The 27494-nt window shown below is 38.5% G+C and overlaps 1 protein-coding gene across 10 annotated transcripts in view; it reads left to right on the top strand.

Moving 5' to 3' along the window:
- ARHGAP12 (Rho GTPase activating protein 12) overlaps nucleotides 1–27494 on the top strand; it is a 128268-nt gene that overhangs the window by 23832 nt on the left and 76942 nt on the right. For all 10 annotated transcript variants that reach the window (XM_034930255.3, XM_063607327.1, XM_034930260.3 and 7 more), the window contains exons 2-3: nucleotides 506–544; nucleotides 2110–2864. In XM_034930255.3, coding sequence (XP_034786146.1) covers nucleotides 2187–2864 — 678 coding nt within the window. In that variant the 5' untranslated portion in view covers nucleotides 506–544; nucleotides 2110–2186. The remainder of the gene's footprint in view (nucleotides 1–505; nucleotides 545–2109; nucleotides 2865–27494) is intronic.

The following is a 27494-nucleotide window of genomic DNA, read 5'->3' as shown; positions in this document are numbered from 1 at the left end:
CCTGGGCAACAGAGACTCTGTCTCAAAAAATAAATAAATAAGATAAAAAAATAAATAAAATAATTAGGAAGTAATCAGGGGACAAATGTATTAGGACACCTAATAACTTTTAACATACGTTTTTATTCTCTTTACCCATTCAATACATAAACTTGAAAAACAGTTATTTCATCCTCACAGTTTTATAATAGAAGAGATGTTTCTTGTATAATCAGAAGTTTAGAAAGATGCTTGTCAGAATTAAAAATAAGGTACAAAATGAAGTTTGAGACAGTGTGGAAGTGCAGTGGGAGAGGGCAGTGGTAAAGCCAGCCTCAGTGGCTGTTGGTGGTTGTGTTTGCATGTGTTTGGAGGGTGGTGCTGACCACAATCTTGATGTATAAAACTTTCCTGATTCCTTATAGCTATTATAAAAAAGTTTTGCTTTTAAAAATGTAAGCAACATTATATTCTTAGTCTTCAGCGATCTTGGTTTGAGTTAATAAACTTATTTATTTTTTTACAGGTTTAAATGTGATACTGGTGTAGATCTCCTTGTTCTAAGGTAATTTTTTATTTTTTGAAAATGTGTTGTATTAAATTTGTTAGTCAAGTAGTTTGTCTAGAAAGTAAATTTCAGTTAACAAAATTGTATCAGTGACTAATTGACTTACCACCTGGCCTTATAGGCATTATCTGTCATAGAGAAGATTGTTATCCTCAGGAGAATGATGGTTACTACACCTGTAGTGTAGAATAATATGCTCAGTACTTGTTTGCTATAGAAAATTAGTAGGTTGTTATGGAACCTTGGGTTTGCACATTTTTGGTAAATCTCAGTTTGCCTTAGGATCCTTGAGCATTGGGTTGAATGTATTAGTTTCCTAGGGCTGCTGTGACAAATACTACAAACTGGAGTGCTTAAACAGCAGGCAGTTATTTTTATTCTCTCACTGGTCTGGAGGCTAGAAGTCCAAAATCAGTTTTGGCAGGGCCGTGCTCCCTCGGAAGGCTCCAGGGGAGAACCCTTCCTTCCTCACCCCTGCCTGACTTCTGGTGGTTGCCAGCAGTCCTTGGTGTTCCTTGGCTTTTAGCTGCTTCACTCCACTCCAGTTTCTGCCTCTCTCTTCAGATGGTCTTCTCCCTCTGTAGCTTTCCTCTCTGTAAATCTCCTTCTCCTTTTTTTCTTTTTATTTTGAGACAAAGTCTCACTCTGTCACCCAGGTTGGAGTGCAGTGGTGTGATCTTGGTCCACCACAACTTCAGCCTCCTGGGCTCAAGAGATCCTTCCACCTCAGCTTCCCAAGTAGCTGGGACTACAGGTGCATGCCACCACACCCAGCTAATTTTTGTAATTCTTGTAGAGGCAGGGTTTCGCCATGTAGGTCAGGCTGCTCTCAAATTCCTGGGCTCAAGCAATCCACCTGCCTCAGCCTCCCAAAGTGTTGGGAATATAGGTGTAAGCCACTGTGCCCTTAATCTCCCTCTACTTATAAAGGCACCAGTCATTGGATTTTGGGGCCCACCCTAATCAAATATGACCTTGTCTTAACTTGATTACACCTGCAAAGACCCTCTTTACAAATAAAGTCACATTCACAGATCCTGGGGTTAGGACTTGAACTGTCTTTTGGGGGAACACAATTCATCCCCAAACAGGTGGGAACTGGCTCATGCTGTAGTGATGTGAGGATGCAGTGATCATTTAAACCCGTAATGCCGTGTTCTAGGAGGTACTAAAATATTTTGGAATTGGTACAGAAATGAAAGTAAATGCATATTAGTTATTAGTGAGCCTTTCTAAGAAGGTGAAGGAGGTTTGAGGGAGTAATGAAAGGAAGGAAAGTTCTTCTCAACTCTTGTGTCTACCTGGTTAGTGTATATTTACTGTTCCAGTTATTGGCTTTTGTTTTGGTCATAAGTGACTGAAAAATGTAGATTACAATTAGAATGAAAGTGTTTTTAATGTGGCAGTGCATATGACAGTAGACACATGTTTGCTTTTTGGGGTTTGAGATTTGAAGTAATGTTCTTTAAATGGCCTATACTGTATGATGCTTGTGAGTAAATACGAAATCCAGATTGCATTAACTTTTTTCTTCATTCTCTTTCTCCATTTAAATAAAACAGCTATACTCATCCAACAAGCCATAAAGCCATAATGTGGTATAACATCCTTTTTGAGAGGTGAATATTATTGAATAAAAATGGCTGACAGAAGTGGGAAGATTATTCCAGGACAAGTGTATATTGAGGTGGAATATGATTATGAATATGAAGCAAAGGACAGAAAGATTGTGATAAAACAAGGGGAGCGGTACATCTTGGTGAAAAAGACCAATGATGACTGGTGGCAAGTCAAGCCAGATGAAAACTCCAAAGCGTTTTATGTGCCAGCCCAGTATGTGAAGGAGGTCACGCGCAAAGCTCTCATGCCACCTGTTAAGCAGGTAGCTGGTCTGCCAAATAACTCCACGAAAATAATGCAGAGTTTGCATCTTCAGAGATCAACAGAAAATGTGAACAAATTGCCTGAGCTTTCAAGTTTCGGAAAGCCATCGTCATCTGTTCAAGGAACAGGTCTTATTCGTGATGCCAATCAGAATTTTGGACCCAGTTATAATCAAGGTCAGACTGTCAACCTAAGCCTGGACCTGACCCATAATAACGGAAAGTTTAACAATGACTCACATTCTCCTAAAGTTTCCAGCCAGAATAGGACACGCTCATTTGGTCATTTTCCCGGTCCAGAGTTCTTGGATGTAGAGAAAACTAGCTTCTCCCAGGAACAATCTTGTGATTCCGCAGGAGAAGGCTCTGAAAGAATACATCAAGATTCTGAATCTGGTGATGAACTTAGCAGCAGCTCCACTGAACAGATAAGGGTAAGATTAAAAATAGAATGAGGAAACACTGTACCACCCTAGTGAAAATATTAGTTATAGTTTTAATTGAAATATTTGTAAGAGTTAAGACTTGTTTTGCTTTGTATTTTCAGAGTACATGGGTTCTATCCTGATTTAGAGATCTAGAAAATATGTGAAATAACTTGTGGAGTTCATAAAGGGTCACTTTGGTTTTCATAATTATTCTTATACCATGACAGGACTAGATCTACTTTAAATGAGGAAACTTTTTTTCCCTTTTCTCTATTGATTATGTATAAGGCAGAGGGGATTTACTTAATTTACTCAGTGATGATATTTCTTCTAATAGAAAAAATTTTTACTCTTTTTTACCTGTACCCATTTTGACTTGGTTCCAAGAAGTCTTCAGGTAATAATGGTTATTTGAGGAAAGATGTCATTGGAATATTAACTGCTAACTTTTGTCTTAAGTGTCTAAGTATCCACACTTGATTTCACTGAGTATTAGCCTGGAAAAATTTTTCTGTGTTCCTGGTTCTTTTTTTTTTTTAAAGACAAGGTCTTGCTCTGTTGCCCAGGCTGTAATACAGTGGAACAGTCATGGCTTACTGCAGCCTTTACCTCCTGGGCTCAAGTGATCTTCTCACCTCAGCTTCCCCAGTAGCTGGTACTACAGGTGTGTGCCACCACAGCCAGCTAATTAAAAAAATTTTTTTTTTTTTTAGAGACAGGATCTCACTATGTTGCCCAGGCTGGTCACTTCCTGGGCTCAAGTGATCCTTCTGCCTTGGCCTCCCAGAGAGCTGGGATTACAGGTGTGTGCCACTGTACCTGGCTTTTTTTGTTTCTTTTTAAACCTTTCTTTTGAGATTAGATCTATGCCATTTTATTTCTCAAGTGAAGTGAAGACATTTTAAAAGTACATACGTGAAATTGAAACTTGAAAATATTTTGAAAAGTCTAACTTTAAGTGAATTTAAAAATTAATGAGTTTTTGGCTTGAAGCTCTGTTGTAAGATTATTCATCAAGTCTGTGAATAATTGCGAGGGGTGCCCTTAGGTGTGGTCTGATTGTCATGGAAGTATATTCTTTCTGTAGGTTGTAATTTTTCTTGTGACATTTTGGAATGGAAATAGGAAAAAGGGAAGACTTTAGAAAAACTTCTAGTGTTTGAGATCAAGGAAGCTATGTGAAGTACCTCTGTCAGTTTATCATCGCGTGTCTTAGTGAGTTTTTGTTCAGTCTTTATGTGATACTCTGACATAGAATATATAGTCTTTCCTGGAATTTTTCTATATTTAGCTCCTCAGGGAACTAATGGGCCTTAGGAAAGACACAGGATTCCATCCAGCCATCACCACAATTTCACACTTCAAATTACATTTTATATTTATGTACGCACGCAATCCTATGTTTTTTTCATTACAGTCATCTTAAGTTCACTGCCCTGGAGTTCCATGGCTCCTAACTTCTCCTGGGGCCTTAACACTGTTTGGAAATCCTATTAGATTTCTCCAGCCAGCCCTCTTCCTAACTCTCCATGGCAGCTGTTTCAGACCTTCTTCATTTTACTCGGTTCTCTGTTTCACTTATTTTCCCCTGCTCTCATGAGAAGATAACCTTGCCTTCCTTCCACTTTACAGTAAATATGAAAGCCATGGGATGGAAACGACTTCAGCTTTGGGGAGCACATGGTTAATAGTACTGGCTTTAGATTGGAATCTGGTTCTGTATCACTTGCCATCTGTGTGATAATTGGGGAAAATTACTGAACCTCTGTGTGTTTTAGTTTCTTCATTTAAAAATTGGGGTCACGGTTCTTGAGGCACATAATAAATGCATTATGTATCTATTGATGTTTAATAAACTACCCCCAATTCGAGTGGCTTAAAATAGTAAACATTACCACTTGGTTCCTGTGAGTCACTGAATCAGAAGCAGCTTAGTTGGGTGATTCCGAAGGCTAGGGATGTCTCCTGAGGTTGCAGTCCTAATGAAGGCTGGGGCTGGAGGGGCTGCTTCCGAAGATGGTTCACTCACGTGGGGCTAGTTGGGCCTCTTCATGGCTGCTTGTGTGTTGTTTCTAGTTTTCTTCAGATGGAGCAGAGAGAACGTGGTAGACACTGCATTGTCCTTTAGTCCTCATCTTTGAAATTGCCCACTGTCATATCCTATTGATTGTGCAGTTCAGCCCTGTTCTGTGTGGGAGGAGACTACACAGGGGTGTGCATATCAGGATTTGAGGATCATTGAGGAGCCTCCTTGGGGACTGGCTATAACAATAAGTATGCCATAAAATATAGCTGCCATTGTTATTATTGTTGTTATTTCTGTTATTATTTCCACCATCAGATCTATAAATACACCTGTATCAACAGTCCTCTTTTCCCCCAGTACAATGCAAGTGTTTCCTATGCAATCAAAGAACATTCTCCTCATATTCACTCTTCCCACATTTCACATACCTTATGCCAAAGATTATAGTAATGTGCTCATATGGATTTAGACTTGTTGTTTGTCAGGTGTTTTCAGCATTTACATTTGCTCATGTTTTTCTCATCTTAATAAAGCTCTTCTTCAGCTCCTCCTTCCCGTCTGAGCATCTTTTATCTTCCTTTACCTTTATCGGCGACCCCTGGAAAAACTGATATGTATTTGCTTTTCTGCACTTGCTCATTTCCCACTCACATGATAACCTCTCCAGTGTGGTTTCTGGCTCCACCACACCACCCAAACTGTTTCTGCTAAAGATACTCATGGTTTCATTGTTGATACATTTACAAGGCAGTTAAAAGAATTTTAGTGTACGCTTGTAGTCCCAGCTATGCAGGAGGCTGCGGTGGGAGGATCACTTGAGGCCAGGAGTTTGAGACCAGCCTGAGTGACATAGTGAGACCTCGACTCTAAAAAACAAGAACCAAAAAACCCCGCAAAATTTTATACATAATTTATACAATTATCACAGCCAACAAGATTAATAATCAGATGCCAAATTTAAATAATTTTTTTTTCGGGCATAGCAAGGGTGTAAATATTACTAATTTTCAGTGTATGGCTTGATGAATTTTTACTTATGTATACATTCTGTAACCAGTCTCGAGCCCCTTCCTTGTCGATATCACACCCTCAGCTCCTATGTCTGTCTTAGGAGGTTTTCATTTTCCTGACTTACATCACTACTGATCAGTCTTCTTTAATTAAACTTTTCATTTTGAGAGAATTGTAGATTCATAAGCAGTTGCAAGAAATAATTTGGAGGCCGGGTGTGGTGGCACATGCTTGTAATCCCAGCACTTTTGAGAGGCCGAGGTGGGAGGATCACCTGGGCCCAGGAGTTCAAGACTAAATTGAGAAACATGGCGAAACCCCATCTCCACAAAAAATACAAAAATTAGATGGGTGTAGCGGCATGTGCCTGTAGTCCCAGCTACTTGGGAGGCTGAGGTGGGAGGATCATTTGAGCCCAGGAGGCAGAGGTTGCAGTGACCCGAGATTGCACCATTGCACTCCAGCTTGGGCAACAGAGTGAGACCCTGTCTCAAAATAATAATAATAATTTGGACAGGTCTCTTGTACCCTCTATCCAGTTACCTTTAGTGGTAGCATTTTGCAACACTATACTGTAATATCACGATCAGGGGTTTCATATTGGTACAGTTAATATGCTGAGCATTTCCATCACCACGGGAATCCTGTATGTTGCCCATTTACAGCCATAACCAATTCCCTCCCATCTTACCCTCCTTAACCCCAATCACCACTCATCTGTTTTCCATTGCTATACTTTTGTCATTTGAAGAATTTTATATAAATGGAATCATACCTTTGGGGATTGGCCTTTCATTCAGTATAACTCTGTAGATTGGTCCAGGCTGCTGTGTGTTATCAATAGTTTGTTCTTTTTGTTGCTGAGTGGTATTCTATGGTATGGATGTACCATAGTTTATTTAACCATTTATCCATAAAAGAATATCTAGGTTGTTTCCAGTTTTTGGCTGTTGCAAACAAAGCTGCTATAAACATTTCTGTACAGGTTTTTATGTGAATATAACTTTTCATTTCTTTGGGATAAACGCCTACAAGTATAATTGCTGTTCATAAAGTAGTTGCATGGTTAGTTTTTAGAAAATAGTCCCAAGTGTTTTTACAGAGTGACTGTATCATTTTAAATTCCCACCAGCAACGTATGAGTAATCCAGTTCCTCTGCGTGCTCACCAGCATTTGGTGTTGTCACTATTTTTTTATTTTAGCCATTCTGATAGGTGGGTAATCTCATTTTGATTTTGATCTGCATTTCTCTAATGGGTACTGATGTTGAATATGTTTTCATATGTTTATTTGCCATTGATATATCCTCTTCATTGAAATGTTTCTGCATGTCTTTTGCCCATTTTCGAATTGGATTGTTTGGTTTTTTTCCTGTTGAATTTTGAGAGTTTTTTTTTTACATAGTTTAGATACTAGCCATTTGCCAAATACATGGTTTGCAGATACTTTCTCCCAGCATGTAGCTTGCCTTTTCATCTTCTTGGTAGTGTCTTTGCAGAGCACAAGTTTTTAACTTTGGTGAAGTCTTGTTTACTGGTTTTTCCTTGTGTGGAATCATGGTTTTGTGTTAAGTCCAAGAACTAGTTTTAACTTTGTTGAAGTCCAGTTTATCCGTTTTCCCTTTTATAGATCATGCTTTTATATCAAGTATAAGAACTCTAGCTATATTAGGCTTCTCCAGAGAAATAGAACTGATAAGGTTGTGTATGTGTGTGTGTATACAGTCATGCACCGCATAATGACATTTCAGTCAATGATGGACTGCATGAATGATGACGGTACCAGAAGATAATAATACTGTATTCTTACTGTTCATTTCTATGTTTAGATGCACAAATACTTACCATTTTGTTCCAGTTGCCTACAGTATTCAGTACAATAATATGTTGTACAATTTTGTAACCTAGGAGCAATAGGCTATACCATCTAACTTAGGTGTGTAGTAGGCTATACCATCTCGTTTTGTGTAAGAACACTCTGTGAAAGTCAAAGATGAAATTGACTGTTACATTTCTCAGAAAATATCCCCGTTGTTAAGTGATGCATGAAGTCCAGAATTTGCAGGGTGGACTGGCAGGCTAGAGACTCAGGGAAGAGCTGATGTTGCACTTCAAATTGATAGGCTGTCTGGTGGCAGAATATCTTTTTGCTTGAGGTAGGTCAGTCTGTTGTTCTAGTCAGGCCTTCATTTGATTGGATGAGGCCCACTCACATTCTGGAGGGCAATCTGCTTTACTCTCAGTCCACATTTAAAAGTGTTAATTTCATCCAAAAAAAAGCACTGTCACAGAAACTTTCAGAATAATGGAAATATCTGAGTACTGTGGCCCAGCCCATTTGACACATACAGTTAACCATCACAGAAGCCTTAGATCCTGAATGCTTAATTTTTTTTTAAGTTTATAGTTTCACATTTTCTGTTTGAATTTGTGATCCATTTTGAGTAATTTTTTTTTTTTTTTTTGAGATGGGGTCTTTGTCTGTCACCTAGGTTGGAGTGCAGTGGCACGATTGTAGCTCATTAGAACCTTGAACCACTGAGCTCAAGTGATCTTCTCAGCCTCATGAGTAGTTGCGACTACAGGCATGTGCCACCATGCCCAGCTAGTTTATAATTTTTTTGTAGAGATAGAGTTTCACTGTGTTGCCCAGGCTAGTCTTGAACCCCTGGCCTCAAGTGATACTCTTGCCTCAGCCTCCCAGTGTGTTGGGATTATAGACATGAGTCACTGTGCCTGGCCATGAGTTTAATATTATTTTATATAAGGTGTGAGCCTTAGATCAAGATTCTTTTTTTTTTTTTTTGCCTATGGATATCTAATTGTTATAGTACCATTTGTTGAAAAGGCTGTCTTTCCTCCAATAAATTGTCTTCTACCTTGGTTAAAAATAATTTGGGCTCCTTTGTGTGGGTCTATCTCTGGGTCCTCTATTCTGTTTCATTCATATATGTCCTTTCTTTAATACCATGCAGTCTTATTTACCATAGCTATACAATAAGTCTCGAAATCAGATAAACTGATTTCTCTCACTTTATTCTTCTTTTTCAGAATTGTTTTAGCTATTGTGGTAGGCTGAGTAATACTTACCAAAGATAATAGGTCCTAATCCCTGGAACCTGTGAATGTTACCTTATTTGGGAAAGAGGTTTTTGCAGTTGTGATTAAGTTAAGGATCTTGACGAGATTATCCTAAACCCTCCATGTAATCACAAATGTCTTTATAAGAGAGAGGTAGAGGGCACTGCACACACAGAAGGCTATGTGAAGAAGAAACAGATTTGAAGATGCTGGCCTTCAAGATAGGAGTGATGTGACCACAAGCCAAAGAATGCCAGCAGCCACAAGAAGGTGGAAGAAAGAAAGAGGGAATTCTTCCCTAGAGCCTCTGGTATGCACATACAAGAGCATCAGAATTGTTAACTTGTACCTCTGTGGACTATGACTTCATCAACTAGAATAAAGTATAGTACTGGAATATTGTAACTTTAGTTTTACAGATTCTACACATTTTCAGAGGTTTTGAGATTAGCACCTTTTCCTTCATTCTGGTTTAAGAAGGTAGTTTCAAACTTTTTTTTTTTTTTTTGAGACCAGGTTTTTGCTCTGTCACCCAGGCCTGGAGTACAGTGATGTGATCTTGCCTCACTGCAACCTTCCACTTCCCAGACTCAGGTGATCCTCCTGTCTCAGCTTCCCTAGTAGCTGGGACCAGGCATCCACCACCATTCCCAGCTAATTTTTTTGTATTTTTAGTAGAGATGGGGTTTCACCATGTTGGCCAGGCTGGTGTCAAATTCCTGACCTCAAGTGATCCTCCCGCCTCTGTCTCCTGAAGTGCTGGGATTACAGGCATGAACCACTGAGTACAACCAGTTTCTTTTTCTTTTCTTTTCTTTTTTTTTTTTTTTTGAGACGGATTCTTGCTGTCACCCAGACTGGAGTGCAGTGGCGCAGTCTTGGCTCACTGTAGTCTCTGCCTCCCAGGTTCAAGCGATTCTCCCGCCTTAGCCTCCTCAGTAGCTGGGATTACAGGTGCACCACCGTGCCCAGCTAATTTTTTGTATTTTTAGTAGAGACGGGGTTTTGCCATGTTGGCCAAGGCCAGTGTCAATCTCCTGACCTCAAGTGATCAGCCCGCCTCAGCCTCTCAAAGTGCTGGGATTACAGGCTTGAGCTGCTGAGACCGGCCCAATTTCATACATTTTTAATAAAGTTAGGTTGTTTTGTCATAGTCTGCATTCTGTCTTGGAATTCCCGACCCATCTCAAATGCCTACATTAAAAAAAAATTTGCATACATTGGGGTTCATTCTTTGTGTGGTAAACTTAAATGGGTTTTAACAAATGCGCAATATTGGGTATCCACAATTACAGCACCATACAGGATGTAATTACTACCTTAACATCCTCTGTGTTTCACCTTCCTTCCCTCACACTTCTGGCAACCAGTCATCTATTGACTCTCATTGTAGTTTTGTCTATTCTAGAATGTCTTTTAATTGGAATTACACAGTAGGTAGCCTTTTCAGATTGGCTTCTTTCACTTAGGAGTGTGTATTTAAGATTCATCCATGCCTTCTCATGGCCTGACAGCTCATTTCTTTTTATTGCTGTATAATCTAATTGTATGGATCTTTCACAGTTTATCCATTTATCTATTGAATGATGTCTTGGTTGCTTCCAGTTTTTGTTGGTTATTAATAAAACTGCAATGAACATTCATGAGCAGATTCAAATCAGATGGGTAAATCCTTAAGAACATGATGTATGGTATGTTTAACTCTGTTTAGTATGGTATGACTCTGTTTAGCTTTGTAAGAAACTGTCAAACTGTCTTTCTAAGTGGTTTTTCTATTTTGTATTCCCATCAGCAATGGATGAGAGTTGTACCACATATTCACGAGCATTTGGTATTACTAGTTTTTTGGATTTCACCCATTCTAATACATGTAAAGTATCTCATTGTTTTAGTTTGTATTTCCTAATTGCAAATAATGTTGAGCATCTTTTCATATGCTTATTATTTGCCATCTTTATATATTCTTTGGTGAAGTGCCTATTCAGGTCTTTTGTCAGTTTCTAATTGGGTTGTTTTCTTACTGATGAGTTTTAAGAGTTCCTTGTATATCTTGAATGTAAATTCCTTAATCAGATGTATGTTTTACAAATACTTCCAGTCTGTAGCTTGTCTTTTCATTCTCTTAACAGTGACTTTTGTAGAGCAAAAGTTTTCAATTTTAATAAAGTACAAAACTAAACAATTATTTCTCTCATGGATCATATTTTTACTGTTGTATCTAAAAACTCATTGCCAAACCAAAAGTCACCTAGATTTTCTGTTTCACTTCTAGAATTTTTATAGTTTCTCACCTTAAATATAGGCCTGTGGTCCATTTTTAGTTAATTTTTTGTGAAAGGTGTAAGGTCTTTAGGTTCATTTTCTTTGCATATATCCATCTAATTGTTTCACCACCATTTGTTGAAAAAGACTTTTCTTTCTCCGTGGAATTGACTTCGTTCCTTTGTCAAAGATCAATTTTTGTGGGTATGTTTCTGAACTTTTTATTCTGTTCCATTGATCTCTGTGTCATTCCTTTGCTAATACCATGCTGTCTGGATTAATGTAGCTTTATAGTAAGTGTTGAAAGTAACTAATATGTGTCTTCCTACTTGGTTGTACTTCAGTATTGTGTTGGCTGTTCTAAGTCTTTTGCTTTTCCATGTAAGGTTTAAATTTCACTTTGTCCATATCTACAAAATAGTTTGTTGGGATTTTGATTGGAATTGGATTGAATCTACAGATCAAACTGGAAAGAACTGACATCTTAACACTATAGTCTTGTAATCCATGGACAAGGACTATGTCTTCATTTATTTATACTGTTTTCGATAACGTTCATAAGAGTTTTGTAGTTTTCTATACCCTTTAGCTATCACCCCACTGTCGTCTGTGGTCCTCAGCACCAAGCAACCATTAATCTATTCTCTATCTCCATAGATTTTCCGATTCTGGACCTTTTATTTTAGTGGAATCATATTTATGTGGTCTTTTGTGACTGCTTTCTTGCACTTGACTAAATGTTTTCAATGTTCAGCCATGTTGTGTGTAGCATGTATCAGTACTGCATTCCTTTTTGTGGTGGAATAATATTCTGTTGTTTATCCATCTGCCACTTTTGGAGCATTTTGATTGTTGCCACCTTTTTTGGCTAGTATGAATAATTCTGCTATAAACGTCTGTGGACGTGTTTTTTTTTGTTTGTTGTCGTTACACTATTTTATTGTTGTGGGAACATCACAGAGTGTACTTACACAAACCTAGATGGTCTATCCTCCTCCACACCCAGGCTAGATGGTGTAGCCCGTTGCTCCTAGGCTACAAACCTGTACAGCATGTGACTGTCCTGAATACTGTAGGCAGTTATAACACAGTGCTAAGTATTTGTGTATCTAAACATAGAAAAGGTACAGCAAAAATACAGTATTATAATCTTATGGGACCACGTTTGTGTATGTGGTCCACCATTACTAAAACGTTATTCAGCATATGACTGCATATAAAAATGCAATTGGGCCAGGTGCGGTGCTCACGCTTGTAATTCCAGCACTTTGGGAGGCCGAGGTGGGCAGATCACGAGGTCAAGAGATCAGGACCATCCCACCAGCAATGCATTAGGGTTCCAATTTTTCCACATCCTTGTCAATACTTTTTATTATCTGGCTTTTTGCTTATGGGTATTCTAGTGAGTAGGAAGTGTCTGATTGTGGTTTTAATTTGCATTTGCCTCATGATTAATGACGTTGAGCATCTTTTCATATGTTCATTTGCTATTTATATATTTTCCTTGGAGACATATTCAAATTCTTGGCACATTTTTAAGTTGTGTTGCCTTATTATTGAGTTGTAAGAATTCGTTATATAGTTTAGGTAGAGGTCACTTACCAAATGTATGATTTGCAAATATTTTCTCCCCTCTCCCATTCTGTAGTTGTTGAGACAAGGTTTTGCTCTCTTGCCCAGGACGGAGTGCAGTGGTGCGATCATGGCTCACTGCAGCCTTGACCTCCTGGGTTCAAGTGATTTTCCCACCTCAGCCTCCCAAGTAGCTGGGACAGCAGGCTCGAAAACAAGCCTGGCTAGTTTTTGTATTTTTTGTAGAGATGGGATTTTACCTTGTTGCCCACGCTGGCCTCAAACTCCTGGGCGCAAGCGATCTGCCTGCCTTGACCTCCCAAAGTGCTGGGATTACAGGAGTGAGCCACTGCACCCAGCCTAATAGTAGATATTTTCAGTTTCCCGTCTAATAGTTCCATCTGTGCCACAGCTGAGTTTGATTCTGTTGCTTGCTTTGTTTCTTCATACTGTTTTTTTCTTGCCTTTTGGCATGCCTTGCAATTTTTGGTTGAAAGCCAGACACCGTATATCAGGTGATAGGAACTGAAGTGGGGTATTGGGTTATCTGAGTAGAAACTGGATTGCTTTTAATGTTCGCTGTAGTTGTAGGTACCAGAGGCTTTAAATTCTTCAGACATCAGTGTTTGTCTCTAAGAGATTTTCCTTAGTATCTACTTAAGGTAGGCGCCCCCCCCCCCCCGCCCCGCACCCAACTCCCACCCTGTGCCCCTCAGTTCACTGTTGATGTACTGGAGGCCTGTTGGAGTGGTGGTAAAGTATGGGGAAGGGGATAGTGTTCTGTTAGGATTAAATCTTAGCCTTTTAGTGTGTATGCGTCATGAGCTGTGAATTTCACAAGTGTCTCTTAGTTTACCCTTTCCCTTAGGCAAGACCAGGGATGTGGAGTCTGGGAAGTGCGCTTTCCTCAGGTCAGATAAGGCTCTGGTAAAGCCTTTTAAGTCTTTGTAAGTCTAGGAAGTAAGTCTTTGTTATGATGAATGACTTGGGCTTATTTCATACTAGTTGTTTTTTCACTCCCCTTGTCAGAGCTATGGGAGTATCTTCTTGGCTCTTTACTGTAGGAAGCTGATGTTGTTTTTGGAAGTAAACCCCACAAAAGTATAAGGTCTTTCTTTCAAGACTGCCACTCCTAGAAGTTAGTCATTCTCATCCTAGTCCACACTTAGCCTCCAGCAGTTCATTGAAACGACCATTTAAATGTTCCTTCCAGTTTATAGCTCCAGGGTTTCTGTTCCAGGGAAATAGATCTGTGTGACTCTGAATTTGCCTTGCTCTCCAAATTTTGGGGTAGTGGTTTGACACGTGACTTTGGTTCTGTAATGAGTCCTAGAAATAAATTATTTTCAGTTTGTTCAGCTTTTATCTTGGTGTTAGGATGAGAATGATGACTTCCAAGCTTGTTACATGTCTGAGCTAAAATAGGAAGTTCTACAGTTGATTTTCATGTTCATCTTGTATCTTGCCACCTTGCCTAACTCACTCACTGATTTTATGAGATGTTTTTGTATGGTTTATTAAGAACCATATACTTTGCTGAAGCCCTTTTTTTCCCCCTCATAATCACATTGATGTTCGTTTAATATGTGTGTCTTACCAATCTTAAGTATCAAGTTTCCCAGGTCCCTATCATTAGAAAGTATGATCTGAAACTGGGGAGTAGAAATGATAGGACTTTTCTCTATGAGGCTGACACGATGCCAGAAGAAAAAGTGATAACTGACAACCTGACATTTAGGAAGAAGGCCAGATATCTATAAAGCTTAGAATCATATTATTTTAAAAATGCAATAATGAGTTTTTATGATGATGACCATAAATCTAGAAATGTTTACATTTGTTATATACTAGCTTTTTTTTTTTTTTTTTTGCAAAGTAAAAAAAGTTTAATGATGTCCTGGATCACATCCATTATTTTATTTTATTTATATATATATATTTTTATTATACTTTAAGTTCTTGGGTACATCTGCACAACGTGCAGGTTTGTTACATATGTATACATGGGCCATGTTGGTGTGCTGCACCCATTAACTCGTCATTTACGTTAGGTATATCTCCTAATGCTATCCCTCCCCGCTCCCCCCACCCCACAACAGGCCCCGGTGTGTGATGTTCCCCTTCCTGTGTCCAAGTGTTCTCATTGTTCATTTCCCACCTGTGAGTGAGAACATGCGGTGTTTGGTTTTTTGTGCTTGCGATAGTTTGCTGAGAATGATGGTTTCCAGCTTCATCCATGTCCCTACAAAGGACATGAACTCATCCTTTTTTATGGCTGCATAGTATTCCATGGTATATATGTGCCACATTTTCTTAATCCAGTCTATCATTGTTGGACATTTGGGTTGGTTCCAAGTCTTTGCTATTGTGAATAATGCCGCAATAAACATACGTGTGCATGTGTCTTTATAGCAGCATGATTTATAATTCTTGGGGTATATACCCAGTAATGGGTTGGCTGGGTCAAATGGTATTTCTAGTTCTAGATCCTTGAGGAATTGCCACACTGCCTTCCACAATGGTTGAACTAGTTTACAGTCCCACCAGTGTAAAAGTGTTCCTATTTCTCCACATCCTCTCCAGCACCTGTTGTTTCCTGACTTTTTAATGATCGCCATTCTAACTGGTGTGAGATGGTATCTCATTATGGTTTTGATTTGCATTTCTCTGATGGCCAGTGATGATGAGCATTTTTTCATGTGTCTGTTGGCTGCATAAATGTCTTCTTTTGAGAAGTGTCTGTTTATATCCTTTCCCCACTTGTTGATGGGGTTTTTTCTTGTAAATTTGTTTAAGTTCTTTGTAGATTCTGGATATTAGTCGTTTGTCAGATGAGTAGATTGCACAAATTTTCTCCCATTCTGTAGGTTGCCTGTTCACTCTGATGGTAGTTTCTTTTGCTGTGCAGAAGCTCTTTAGTTTAATTAGATCCTATTTGTCAATTTTGGCTTTTGTTGCCATTGCTTTTGGTGTTTTAGACATGAAGTCCTTGCCCATGCCTATGTCCTGAATGGTATTGCCTAAGTTTTCTTCTAGGGTTTTTATGGTTTTAGGTCTAACATTTAAGTCTTTAATCCATCTTGAATTAATTTTTGTGTAAGGTATAAGGAAGGGATCCAGTTTCAGCTGTCTACATATGGCAAACCAGTTTCCCCAGCACCATTTATTAAATAGGGAATCCTTTCCCCTTTTCTTGTTTTTGTCAGGTTTGTCAAAGATTAGATAGTTGTAGATGTGTGGTATTATTTCTGAGGGCTCTGTTCTGTTCCATTGGTCTGTATCTCTGTTTTGGTGCCAGTACCATGCTGTTTTGGTTACTGTAGCCTTGTAGTATAGTTTGAAGTCAGGTAGCATGATGCCTCCAGCTTTGTACTTTTGGCTTAGGATTGACTTGGCGATGCGGGCTCTTTTTTGGTTCCATATGAACTTTAAAGTAGTTTTTTCCAATTCTGTGAAGAAAGTCACTGGTAGCTTGTTGGGGATGGCAATGAATCTATAATCTACCTTGGGCAGTATGGCCGTTTTCACGATATTGATTCTTCCTATCCATGAGCATGGAATGTTCTTCCATTTGTTTGTATCCTCTTTTATTTCATTGAGCAGTGGTTTGTAGTTCTCCTTGAAGAGGTCCTTCACATCCCTTGTAAGTTGGATTCCTAGGTATTTTATTTTCTTTGAAGCAATTGTGAATGGGAGTTCACTCATGATTTGGCTCTCTGTTTGTCTGTTATTGGTGTATAAGAATGCTTGTGATTTTTGCACATTGATTTTGTATCCTGAGACTTTGCTGAAGTTGCTTATCAGCTTAAGGAGATTTTGGGCTGAGATGATGGGGTTTTCTAGATATACAGTCATGTCATCTGCAAACAGGGACAATTTGACTTCCTCTTTTCCTAATTGAATACCCTTTATTTCCTTCTCCTGCCTGATTGCCCTGGCCAGAACTTCCAACACTATGTTGAATAGGAGTGGTGAGAGAGGGCATCCCTGTCTTGTGCCAGTTTTCAAAGCTAATGCTTCCAGTTTTTGCCCATTCAGTATGATATTGGCTGTGGGTTTGTCATAGATAGCTGTTATTATTTTGAGATACGTCCCATCAATACCTAGTTTATTGAGAGTTTTTAGCATGAAGGGCTGTTGAATTTTGTCAAAGGCCTTTTCTGCATTTGTTGAGATAATCATGTGGTTTTTGTCTTTGATTCTGTTTATATGCTGGATTACGTTTACTGATTTGTGTATGTTGAACCAACCTTGCATCCCAGGGATGAAGCCCACTTGATCGTGATAGATAAGCTTTTTGATGTGCTGCTGGATTCGGTTTGCCAGTATTTTATTGAGGATTTTTCCATCAATGTTCATCAGGGATATTGGTCTACAATTCTCTTTTTTTGTTGTGTCTCTGCCAGGCTTTGGTATCAGGATGATGTTGGCTTCATAAAGTGAGTTAGGGAGGATTCCCTCTTTTTCTATTGATTGGAATAGTTTCAGAAGGAATGGTACCAGCTCCTCCTTGTACCTCTGGCAGAATTCGGCTGTGAATCCATCTGGTCCTGGACATTTTTTGGTTTGTAAGCTATTAATTATTGCCTCTATTTCAGAGCCTGTTATTGGTCTATTCAGAGATTCAACTTCTTCCTGGTTTAGTCTTGGGAGGGTGTATGAGTCGAGGAATTTATCCGTTTCTTCTAGATTTTCTAGTTTATTTGCATAGAGGTGTTTATAGTATTCTCTGATGGTAGTTTGTATTTCTGTGGGATCGGTGGTGATATCCCCTTTATCATTTTTTATTGCATCTATTTGATTCTTCTCTCTTTTCTTCTTCATTAGTCTTGCTAGCAGTCTTATCAATTTTGTTGATTTTTTCAAAAAACCAGCTCCTGGATTGATTTTTGAAGGGTTTTTTGTGTCTCTGTCTCCTTCAGTTCTGCTCTGATCTTAGTCATTTCTTACCTTCTGCAAGCTTTTGAATGTGTTTGCTCTTGCTTCTCTAGTTCTTTTAATTGTGATGTTAGGGTGTCAATTTTAGATCTTTCCTGCTTTCTCTTGTGGGCATTTAGTGCTATAAATTTCCCTTTACACACTGCTTTAAATGTGTCCCAGAGATTCTGGTATGTTGTGTCTTTGTTCTTGTTGGTTTCAAAGAACATCTTTATTTCTGCCTTCATTTCGTTATGTACCCAGTAGTCATTCAGGAGCAGGTTGTTCAGTTTCCATGTAGTTGAGCGGTTTTGAGTGAGTTTCTTAATCCTGAGTTCTAGTTTGATTGCACTGTGGTCTGAGAGACAGTTTGTTATAATTTCTGTTATTTTACATTTGCTGAGGAGTGCTTTACTTCCAACTATGTGGTCAATTTTGGAATAAGTACGATGTACTGAGAAGAATGTATATTCTGTTGATTTGGGGTGGAGAGTTCTGTAGATGTCTATTAGATCTGCTTGGTGCAGAGCTGAGTTCAATTCCTGGATATGCTTGTTAAGTTTCTGTCTCATGGATCTGTCTAATGTTGACAGTGGGATGTTAAAGTCTCCCATTATTATTGTGTGGGAGTCTAAGTCTCTTTGTAGGTCTCTAAGGACTTGCTTTATGAATCTGGGTGCTCCTGTATTGGATGCATGTATGTTTAGGATAGTTAGCTCTTCTTGTTGAATTGATCCCTTTACGATTATGTAATGGCCTTCTTTGTCTCTTTTGATCTTTGTTGGTTTAAAGTCTGTTTTATCAGAGACTAGAACTGCCTTTTTTTTGTTTTCTGTTTGCTTGGTAGATCTTCCTCCATCCCTTTATTTTGAGCCTATGTGTGTCTCTGCACATGAGTTGGGTCTCCTGAATACAGCACACTGATGGGTCTTAACTCTTTATCCAGTTTGCCAGTCTGTGTCTTTTAATTGGAGCATTTAGCCCATTTACATTTAAGGTTAATATTGTTATGTGTGAATTTGATCCTGTCATTATGATGTTAGCTGGTTATTTTGCTCGTTAGTTGATGCAGTTTCTTCCTAGCCTCGATAGTCTTTATAATTTGGCATGTTTTTTCAGTGTCTGGTACCAGTTGTTCCTTTCCATGTTTAGTGCTTCCTTCAGGAGCTCTTTTAGGGCAGGCCTGGTGATGACAAAATCTCTCCGACGATCAAAATTCTCTGAGCTAAAGGAAGAAGTTCGAACCCATTGCAAAGAGATTAAAAACCTTGAAAAAAGATTAGACGAATGGCTAACTAGAATAACCAATGTGGAGAAGGCCTTAAGTGACCTGATGGAGCTGAAAACCATGGCACGAGAACTATGTGACGAATGCACAAGCTTTAGTATCCGATTCGATCAGCTGGAAGAAGAGGTATCAGTGATGGAAGATCAAATGAATGAAATGACGTGAGAAGAGAAGTTTAGAGAAAAAAGAATAAAAAGAAACGAACAAAGCCTCCAAGAAATATGGGGCTATGTGAAAAGGCCAAATCTACATCTGATTGGTGTACGTGAAAGTGACGGGGAGAATGAAACGAAGTTGGAAAACACTCTGCAGAATATTATCTGGGAGAACGTCCCCAATCTAGCAGGGCAGGCCAATATTCAAATTCAGGAAATACAGAGAATGCCACAGAGATACTCCTCGAGAAGAGCAACTCCAAGATACATAATTGTCAGATTCACTAAAGTTGAAATGAAGGAAAAAATGTTAAGGGCAGCCAGAGAGAAAGGTCGGGTTACCCACAAAGGGAAGCCCATCAGACTAACAGTAGATCTCTTAGCAGAAACTCTGCAAGCCAGAAGAGAGTGGGAGCCAATATTCAACATTCTTAAAGAAAAGAATTTTCAACCCAGAATTTAATATCCAGCCTAACTAAGCTTCATAAGTGAAGGAGAAATAAAATCCTTTACAGATAAACAAATGCTGAGAGATATACTAGCTTTTTATGTTGGCATATATATTCATAGAAAGAGTTTATTCATTGATGATGATAAACTAACACATTTCTGGCATTTGAAGCCTAATCTTACATTAATTTGGAAAATTTTTATATAGAACAACACATAACCAACAGTTCAAGGTGCTATTATCATAGTATAATGGGTTCACAAAACCAGTTCGCGAATTTGTTATAGATTTCAGCTTCAGTTCTAATTGAAAACCATTTAAATATTTCCTTTTAGTCTTTTTTTCTAAATTGTGTCAGCTGCTAATAGAGGTGTTTATTGTATTTAAAAACTACAAGTGTTAAATATATATACATATATTTACAAAGTAGGAATCATGCTGTATGTGCAGTTTCACTATAGGGAATATTTTAAAAAGTATTATACAAATGGAATTTCAGTTAAGAAGAGTGCTTGAGGAATGGGATTTTCTTTTTTTTAGGCTAATTGGATTTTCTGGTTAATTCAGGATTAGGTATAAAGTCCTTTTTGTTTTAATGTTTGTTAGAGATTTTACTAAATCTGTTTCTACATAGATGGTACTGAATCTAAAAACAAGTGTAAACTGGCTGTGAATAGCCAGTTAATAGTGTCCCCTTTCATCCAAATCCTAGCTTGCTGCTGATAAATCTTTTTGATAAGTCCTCTCTTGCCACACTCCTGGAACCATGGAGTCATTATTTAGCTTTCTTAAAATTTTCTGAAATGCTGCTTTGTCACCAGCCCAGTCTTACCGTAGACTTCCTACTTAATTATTGCTTAGAGCATGTCTAAAGTTAGGAATCTTAGGCGATTGAGGGGCTCAGTCTTCTTTTAGTACTTATGATTTCTGCTATAAAATGGCTTAAATAAGTTTCGGTGAATTAGAAAACCTAATCCTCAGTATTTATAACATAATATTTTTTGGTAAAATATGCTTGAAGTTCCAATCATCTTAGAAAGCAACCTATTTGTAGGTTGGAATTATTTGTCTCTTTGAGCACTAGTATAATTGTTGCTTATTTTACTTTTTTAAAATTTAGGACAATGTGGGGACTGAACTTGGGTTGAAACTGATTTAGATTTTCAGATTTTGGATCTGCCTCTGCTTTGCTGATCCTTGGGTGAACCATTTAATCTCTGAGCCTCAGTTTTCTCCCCTCTAGAAATGGAGCTCAGAATTGTCATTAGGTTTAAATGAAATTCTGTTGTGAAATGACTTATGTACCCAGACACAAAAAGAGGTACTTGGTACAATATTAGTTCTATTCACTGCACAGTAATGTATATACAGGCAGTGTTGGAGATTAGAATGACTAAGCACAAGTATGTATGAGAATTTCATGGCCCTCCAAGATCCCATGGTTTTTTCTGCTTGTTTTAGTTTATATATATTAAAATATACAAAAATCTGGCCAGGCATGGTGGCTCATGCCTGTAATCCCACCACTTTGGGAGGCTGAGGTGGGCAGATCACTTGAGGCCAGGAGTTCAAGACCAGTCTGGTCAGTGTGGTGAAGGGCATGCCTGTAGTCCCAGCTGCTCGTGAGGCTGAGGTGGGAGAATTGCTTGAACCCAGGAGGCAAAGGTTGCAGTGAGTTGAGATCATGCCACTGCACTCCAGCATGCATGACACAGCGAGATCCTGTCTCAAAAAAAAAAACAAAAACAAAAACGAGAAAAATTAAGAAAAGAAAATCAAAATCCTTAGATTCATTAATCACAAAAGATAAAATTTTTAAGTGGTTATTGGATTTTTACACTTTCAAAGTTATTAAAAACATTTTTAGAAAGTAGAAAGTAATACCTTCATTTATTTGAGTGCAAAGGTGAACTTTGTATTATTCTTTATAGCAATTATTGGTAAAATTTGTTTTGTGTTGTACTTTTTTGCACAGAAACTGAAGTAAGGTCACTTAGATGATTATGTGACTGGCAGAGCATTATTTAATCAAAGCAATTGACAGATGATATTCAGTGGCTTTGCCTTAGAAGGCTAGCTAGCTAATACTGCCAGGTTCTGGGTTTTCTAAATCCCTTTGCCTAGAATGTATAACCTAGTATTAATAATATTTGATTCTTAAGCTGGGTGTGGTGGCTCACGTCTGTAATCGCTGCACTTTGGGAGGCCAAGGTGGGCGGATCACTTGAGGTCAGGAGTTCGAGACCAGCCTGGCCAAAATGGTGAAACCCCGTCTCTACTAAAGATACAAAATAATTAGCCAGGCATGGTGGTGGGCACCTGTAATCCCAGCTACTAGGGAGGCTGAGGCAGGAGAATCATTTGAACCTGGGAGGCAGAGGTTGCAGTGAGCCAAGATTGCACCATTGCACTCCAGCCTGGGCAACAGAGCGAGACTCTGTCTCCAAAAAAAAAAAAAGTCCTCTTATGTTCACCTCCCATCCATCTTTTCTCCAAATCAGCCCCAGAATTTCTGTTTTGACCCTTTTCTTTTCTAAAGCAAATTAATCTTTTTCTTAACCTTTTTTCCCTAAACTCTGTGTGCTTTTACCTCATGATTCCTAGATGCAGTTTATCTTATGTTTTATATTTACTCTTTTTTTTCTGCTTTCATCCTTGTGTATTAGAACTCTTAATTGTAAGTGCTGGAAACCCAGCTATGACTAGCTTAGACAAAGGGGAATGTTTAGGCCCATGAGACCAAAGTCCAGGAGGGGATTATTCATTTGGGCATTAGGAATGATTGGAACTCTAGGGCCTTGTTCACTGTCAGGATTCTTTTTACCTCTTCAATCTCTCATCTCTGATTTTCTCTCCATGGTTCTGTTATTCTTCCAAAGATATTTCATCCACGTGGCTGTAGACAAGTTCTGGCACCTGCCAGGATCACATTCTTAGTTTTTAAAATTAGTGTATCTATTTTTTTCTTTCCTCAGTTCTAATTGAGAAAATCTCGGAGAAAGAGTCTGTCTTGGCTTGCCTTGGGACATGTTTAGACTTATGGCCAGGAGCATGATTGGACCCCACCCAAACTGCCTAGGTAGAATTTGAGGAGAAGCAGTTCCCCCAGAGAAGTAGTAGTTTGTCCCCAAATAAGGGAGACATGTTATTGTTCCCAGAATAAGGGAGAGGTGCCAGGCAGACAAAATAGCAGTTGTCTGTCATATCCTCTTTTTCTGATTGTGGGTCTCTAGGTCTTCCCACGTTATATGTATTCTGTACCAGGCCAGTCATTGACACCAGCTGCTGTGAAGACCAGGGAGGGAGCTGGCAAGGAATAGAGCATCCAAACTTATTATAGTTCACCACTGGAAGTTTTGAAGATCCAGACTTTGTGAGTAGAGAGGAATTCTATGTACTATAAAATAGGAAGGGCAGGCCGGGCGCGGTGACTCACGCCTGTAATCCTAGCACTTTGGGAGGCTGAGGCGGGCAGATCATGAGGTCAGAAGATCGAGACCATCCTGGCTAACATGGTGAAACCCCGTCTCTACTAAAAATACAAAAAATTAGCCAGGTGTGGTAGTGGGCACCTGTAGTCCCAGCTACTTGGGAGGCTGAGGCAGGAGAATGGGGTGAACCCAGGAGGCGGAGCTTGCAGTGAGGCGAGATCACGCCACTGTACTCCAGCCTGGGCGACAAAGCGAGACTCCATCTCAAAAAAAAAAAAAAAAAAAAAAAAAAACAGGAAGGGCAAAATGATACTCCCTTTGAATGAGAGTTTGTGCATGTCTTTGTCTCTCCAGACTGTAAAGTCCTTAATGCCAAAGATTGTGTCCTATTGATCTTTGCCAAACAACCCTTTGACAACAGATAATGTAGTAAATAACCTATTGTATAGTGAAGGGAATACCGATTTCGTATGTCTGCAGTTTGGCAAGGGGTGAACTTGTGATGGTTCTTTTTATGTGTCAACTTGGCTGAGCCACAATGCCCAGATATTTGGTCAAACATTATTCTGGGTGTTTTTATGAAGGTGCTTTTTATATGAGATTAACTTGTAATTTAGTGGGCTTTGAGTAAAGCAGATTACCCTCTGTAATGTGGGTGGGCCTCATCCAATTTGGTGAATACCTTGGTAGAACAAAGACAGTCCTTCCCTGAGCAAGAAGAAATTGAGCCAGCAGACCACCTTTGGACTCAAACTGCAACACTTCCCTGGATCTTCATCCTGCCCCTCTACCCTGCAGATTGTAGATTTGCCAAGCCTCCACAAGTACATGAGGTAATGCCTTAAAATAAATACATCTTAAAATAAATCTCTTTCTGCCTCTGTCTCCCTGTATGTATACACACACATCCTGTGGATCCTGCTGGATCTGTTTCACTGGAGAACTCTTGACTAATACACAGGGTATAGCTACGGACTGCTCTGCATTTTTATTATCACAATTAGATACTGTAAGAGAAAGGCCTGAAGATCATGTGTAAAATTCTTTGCAAAAACTTCTCAGCCTAGCTTAGTTCTTGTGTTCGTGTCTGGGCCAGTTATTCTGGTAGCTAGGTTAAGCACTCTGATTTATCAGAACTGCATTTTGTGTCAGTCCTTTTGTGAGATGTGCAGGGTAGTATGATTGACAGTTTCATCAGAATCACATTATTTGAGGGGGAGAGCAGATAACCAAAGAAGGTAATGGTGGTGGTGCTAGTACCCCAAAAAAGGACTGTCGAAACCAATAAATGTTCATATAGCACAGTTATTTACTGTACATTGGAGTATATCTATCTTTTGGAATATGATGTCAGTATACTTTTTATATTTCAGAATTCTTGGCTACTGTATAAAGTCAGTTTCATGTAGATTTCCATCACATCTGTACTTGGATTCTGATACTGGAATATTCATGTGCTTAAATCTATGATTAAAAAAAAAATCTTAGATGTTATATTTAAAGGCCAGAGTCACAGTGTCATTTGGCTTGGGTATCAGAAGTTGCTTTCTCTGTGTACATATGTATATATACACACAAACACATAGATAATTGTAGTATAATTGTAGGAGAGTAGCTGTGGAAAATATGGTTGAGAAGCTGGCATAATCCTGATAGAGTCATTAAAAAAATGTGTACATTAAAAATGTTCTGTGTTTTCACCCTGTTTTCTTTCTAGAGAAGAATTTGCTAATCTAGGTGACATATCAACAAAAACAACAGATGTGGAAAATTTTTTGCATTTTTGTTGAGAAAAATCTCATCTCTATGCATAGAATATCTTTAGCAGTTGCTTCAGTAAATGCCAAGCAGATGGTTTAAACTCAGAATGACTACTCAAATAATTTTATCACAACAATTAGTTTGAAGTCTGTTATAACAGTCAAGATCAGAATTTTAGAAAACCATGAATGTAGGTTGGTGTAGATTAAAGAGGTATAGGAATAGGCTTCGAAATCAGAAAAATTGGTGTCACAGAATCTACAAAAGATTCTTGACTTTTGAGGCCCTCTTTTTTTTAAGCTATGGTTGAATAACTGTGTATTTGTTTGTTTGTGTTTTTTTAATTAAACTTTTTTTTTTTTTTGAGTTGGTGTCTCGCTCTGTCACCCAGGTTGGAGTGCAGGAGCGGGATCTTGGCTCACTGCAACCTCCGCCTCCCAGGTTCAAGTGATTCTCGTGCCTCAGCCTCCTGAGTAGCTGGGCTTATAGGCATGCACCACCATGCCCAGCTGATTTTTGTATTTTTAGTAGAGATGGGATTTTGCCATGTTGGCCAGGCTGGTCTTGAACTCCAGGCCTCAAGTGATCCACCCGCCTCAGCCTCCCAAAGTGCTGGAATTACAGGTGTGAGCCACCATGCCTGGCCATTTGTCTGTTTTTATATAGCATAACAGTGGAATTCAGTAACTTAAAAGTTGTTGGAAAGTAGGCAAAGCAGGAAGGAACTCTTGGTTTTTAATGAGGTGATAGAAAAATAAAAAGCCAGAGGCTATTCTGACTGATGGAGGGAGGAGGATATCTTCAGTGTGTCAAGCACTGGATAGATACTTAACGTGTGTTTTCTTCACAGCTGCTTTCTAAGGTAAAGAGTTACTTTATTTTTACATTGAAAAAATAGTTTCCTGTTCCCAGGTTAGGAAGTCAAGGAAGTAGTTATACCTTTTAAAAACTACTAAAAATGATTACATTAAAATTTTGTTGCTCTTGTTTGATTGGTAAATTTTACTTGAAAGAATGACAAACTGATTATTCATACTAGGACATTAGACATTTTCTCAAAAATGAACAGAAGTAAGCCTATCACTTTAAAGAAAATTGTCAATTTTTGCTTGAGGGAATGGACACCCTGCTCTCCAGGATGTGCTTATTTTACATTGCACACCTGTATCAAAACATCTCATGTACTCTATAAATATACACACCTACCATGTACCCCCAAAATTAAAAAAAAAATAAAAAAGAAAATAATTGATTTTCATTGCATATGATAAAATTCAAGCTTTTTAAAAATTTATGAAGAAATGACATGGTGAATTTTTTGAGCTCAACTGGAGATTAGAATTTTGAAAACTTAGATTTGTTGTCATGAGCTTACAGCTTCTCAATCTCAAGACTCTTCATGAAAGCAGTGGTGATATTAAAGTTTTTGTTTTGTTGTTTGTTCTTAATGTTGTTTAATGAAATGTTTCAACATTTGGAAGATAAGCGTAACTCACTGAATGAATGTTCCTCAAGTAACCAGTGTACAGTGGGTAAGAGAGCCATTCACAGTGCAAGGTAGACAAGTGGGTTTTAATGTGAGAAAGTACAAAGAGTTAATTGTTATGATTTTTAGATTCCACATTGCAACTCATCTTTAAGAAACTGCCACTTGTCAAGTTTTGGTGGAGTATCTGAGAAGAATGTTCACAATAATATGAAAAGGCTGTTAAAGTATTTCTTCCTTGTCCGACATATCTATAAGGCCATTGTTTATGTACTTCAACCAAAAAAAAAAATTGCAAAATATTGAATGTAGAAGCAGATGTGAGAATCCAGGCAATAAAGAGATTTGTAAAAATGTAAAACTGTGCCTTTTTTTTTTTTTAACTGTTTTTTTTTTTTGGAGGGGAGATTAATCACTTTTTCATAAAAACATATGTTAATATGTAACAGGCTTATTTTTAAATGAACTAATACATAATTTAAAAATTTTTTAGTTTTGATTTCTAATACTAAATATCAATAGATATGAACTCACACAGATGAATTCTTTGTGAAAATTTATGTCAGTTTGGAAAGAGGTGGTCTTTTAACCATACGTAGAATTAAATTCTTTTTTTTTTTTTTTTAGGTGTAAACATATAATGCCATGTTATAAACTATGCTAATATTCACTTATTGGAACTTTTTTTGGCTTACAAAAAGTTTAGGCCAGGCGTAGTGGCTCATGCCTGTAGCTCCAGCACTTTGGGAAGCTGACGTGGGTGGATTACTTGAGCTCAGGAGTTCAACACCAACCTGGGCAACATGGCAAAACCCTTTCTCTATAAAAAATACAAAAAAAATTAGCTGGGCGTTGGGGCTTGTGCCTGTAGTTCCAGCTACCTGGGAAGCTGAGCTGGGAGGATCACTTGAGCCCAGGATGCAGAGGTTGCAGTGAGCTGAGATCACGCCACTGAACTCCAGCCTGGGTGACAGAGCAATACGTTGTCTCAAAAAAAAAAAAAAAAAAAAAAAAAAGTATTTTACATGAGGTCACATTCCTGAAAGGAAAGCACAGTATGAAAATACTCAGTTTCAAGTTGTGAAAACCTTGAATGTGCAAAAATAGGAATGACAAGAAGTGAGACTTATGTCTCCGGTAAGGATGGAAAGAGGAAGGAAAGATTTCCTGTAGTTTCTGGTCAGACTGTTTTAAA

The sequence above is a fragment of the Pan paniscus genome, chromosome 8 (assembly GCF_029289425.2).
Source record: "Pan paniscus chromosome 8, NHGRI_mPanPan1-v2.0_pri, whole genome shotgun sequence".
Taxonomy (NCBI): domain Eukaryota; kingdom Metazoa; phylum Chordata; class Mammalia; order Primates; family Hominidae; genus Pan; species Pan paniscus.
Note: the sequence above shows the minus strand (reverse complement) of the source record. Positions and strands in the feature narration are given on the sequence as shown.